General features: G+C 45.9%; 1 protein-coding gene across 1 annotated transcript; it reads right to left on the bottom strand.

The window, feature by feature from the left end:
• Positions 1 to 775, bottom strand: T265_00425 (hypothetical protein; the record flags this gene model as incomplete). Its single annotated transcript, XM_009164198.1, has 2 exons — positions 1 to 242; positions 283 to 775. 2 exons carry the CDS (start codon positions 686 to 688, stop codon positions 1 to 3), a joined length of 648 nt encoding a protein of 215 aa, XP_009162462.1.
• Between the last annotated feature and the right edge of the window lie 1,464 nt (positions 776 to 2,239).

Genomic DNA, 2,239 nt, shown 5'->3' with positions numbered 1-2,239 from the left:
TCACTTGGTGCTGGCAGAACCCTTGGACTCGCGAAGAGATTGACTCCTGGAGCGTTTGCGTTCTGCACGCTCATCTCGAGCCTGTTTACGTCGCTGGAGGACCAGCTTGGCATATTCTTCCTGAGCCTTCTTGCGGGCTTCAGCACGATGTCTTTTAACGGCCAAACGATGGCGTTTTCTTTGCAGACGGAGAGGGGTAGTAAGACGTTGAATCTTCGGAGCCCTTGTACGCTCCTTTTTGCCTGCAAGATGGTCATGAAGGTAGTTTAAAAAATGACATACCATCTTTATGTGGGAGTGGTTTCCTCACGACAAACTGGCAAACGTTATCCTTCTTTGATAGATTGAATAGCTTACGGATCTTCGAAGCGCGCTTAGGTCCCAGTCGTCGAGGGATATTTTGATCAGTGAGGCCAGGAATATCTCCTTCACCCTTGCGTACAACTACCAGGTTCAATACACTCAGGTTGCTGTCCACAATGCAACCCCGCACACTTTTTCTCTTCCTTTCGCCTTTTCTTCTCGGACGATAGCAGGAATGACCTTTGCTGAGAAGCAAACGCACTCTTCCAGTCGTGAGTACGCCTTGTTTCATAGGGAATCCTTGCTTGTCGTTTCCACCCGTGATTCGAACCACATACCCCTTCCACTCCTCTCCTAGGAAATCCACGGGCATCTCCGTTGCCATGCGTTTCTCATAGAACGGACGAACCTTATGTTCATCGTCGATGTCAATGCACGTTTGTGTTCCATTCGCTGGATACGCTACGTTTAACTGAAATAAAATAGACACGAAATTTCTCAAAACAGGAATGAACGGCTGAATTAAAGGTGGTTCTTCAAATAAACCAATCAGTAAAAACGACAACAAACGGCCTGAGATTAAACGTACGGATAGAAAATGAGAATTAAGTTTCAAACCCCCCACTCTAATGCTTAATGTTTGGTAGTTCAGATTAAGCCACAAGCCAGATGATCGCTTTCGCGGAGATGTCCAGGAGTTCCATCATTGTGCTTCTCGAGTCCGGTAAACTACGCAACTGTACATGAGCGCCAGGATCGAAAGATCATAAATGTTTGGGTAGCTCATTTTTAGATGACTGAGATGGCCTAAGTGGTAGGAAAAAACTGGAACGTCATTAGGTTCCGTCTTGTACCAGAAAGCTGAGAAGTTGAAATGATGCCAAGGACTAACAAGGGTATCATATTCGTATAATTCTAATAAGTTACTTGCTAATGCTTCATGAAGTTTAATCTTGGTATCGCGAAAGGTGTATGCATTAAGTATCGTAGCATTCCTAAGTCGTGATCATCAGGACTTTGTTGCTGTCCCACAAGACAACTCATTCTTCTGCACTGCTAGTATGCAGTAGTAGTCCAACTTTCCACCCATCATCAAATTGAGGAGCCAGTTGAACCATCTCTCGGAAATTCATCCATATTTAGCGTCGAAATCGAACTGGCGGCAGTACTTATGGGAGCGGAAGGCCCATTTTCGACTGTAATCGTCGACCTAATGCGCAGCAGAGATTTAATACGCTTGATTTGAGCTTCGTTGAAGTTGCCAGTGTTGTGCAGACTACATTGCAACCCTTGTGTCGGTTCTTAGCTTTTTGGTACACCCAGCAAAATATATTAAAAGTTATGGTAGCTTGAGATATCTTTCAAGGGAGACCGCGGAAAATGGTTGCAACTGTATTTATTAGGCCATCGCGGATGTTTCCACAAGCTGGAAACTACGTCATGAAGCGAGAAGCACTGGGCTAGAAATGTTCAGGCTCACAATCAAGGCCAATCAAGGCACGCCCACGTTTGGTCCGTAGTCATCTCGCGACACTCCAATCGACGTGAGGTTCGATTATTCAGGGTGACTCGCTTCCGGACACATACGCGTGCAGTAACTGGCCCAAAATCAAGTCAGGAACCTTCCGAGAACAAACACCTGACATCTCATCCCCAAGTTGACTCGTCACTCCGAGTCCTGTCCTGATGAAACCTAACAGCCGGTGTTTACTGTACGGACCACCACCTAGCGATAAAGCGAAATTCTGGGAATACAAAACATTGTGAACATATTCGGCTCGTAAATGGAGACCACACACTTTCCGGCTGGCTCCGAGACTTTTCAGGTGGCATACTATATACGGAAGCTGACATCACAGCACATCTACACTGACCGAAGATCCAAGAGGATCTTGGTCCATACACTGATATATCTGACTAGTGCAAACCAACCTAG

Source organism: Opisthorchis viverrini, assembly GCF_000715545.1.
Source record: "Opisthorchis viverrini unplaced genomic scaffold opera_v5_4, whole genome shotgun sequence".
Classification (NCBI taxonomy): Eukaryota; Metazoa; Platyhelminthes; class Trematoda; order Opisthorchiida; family Opisthorchiidae; genus Opisthorchis; species Opisthorchis viverrini.
This window is presented reverse-complemented; position numbering and strand designations above follow the sequence as displayed.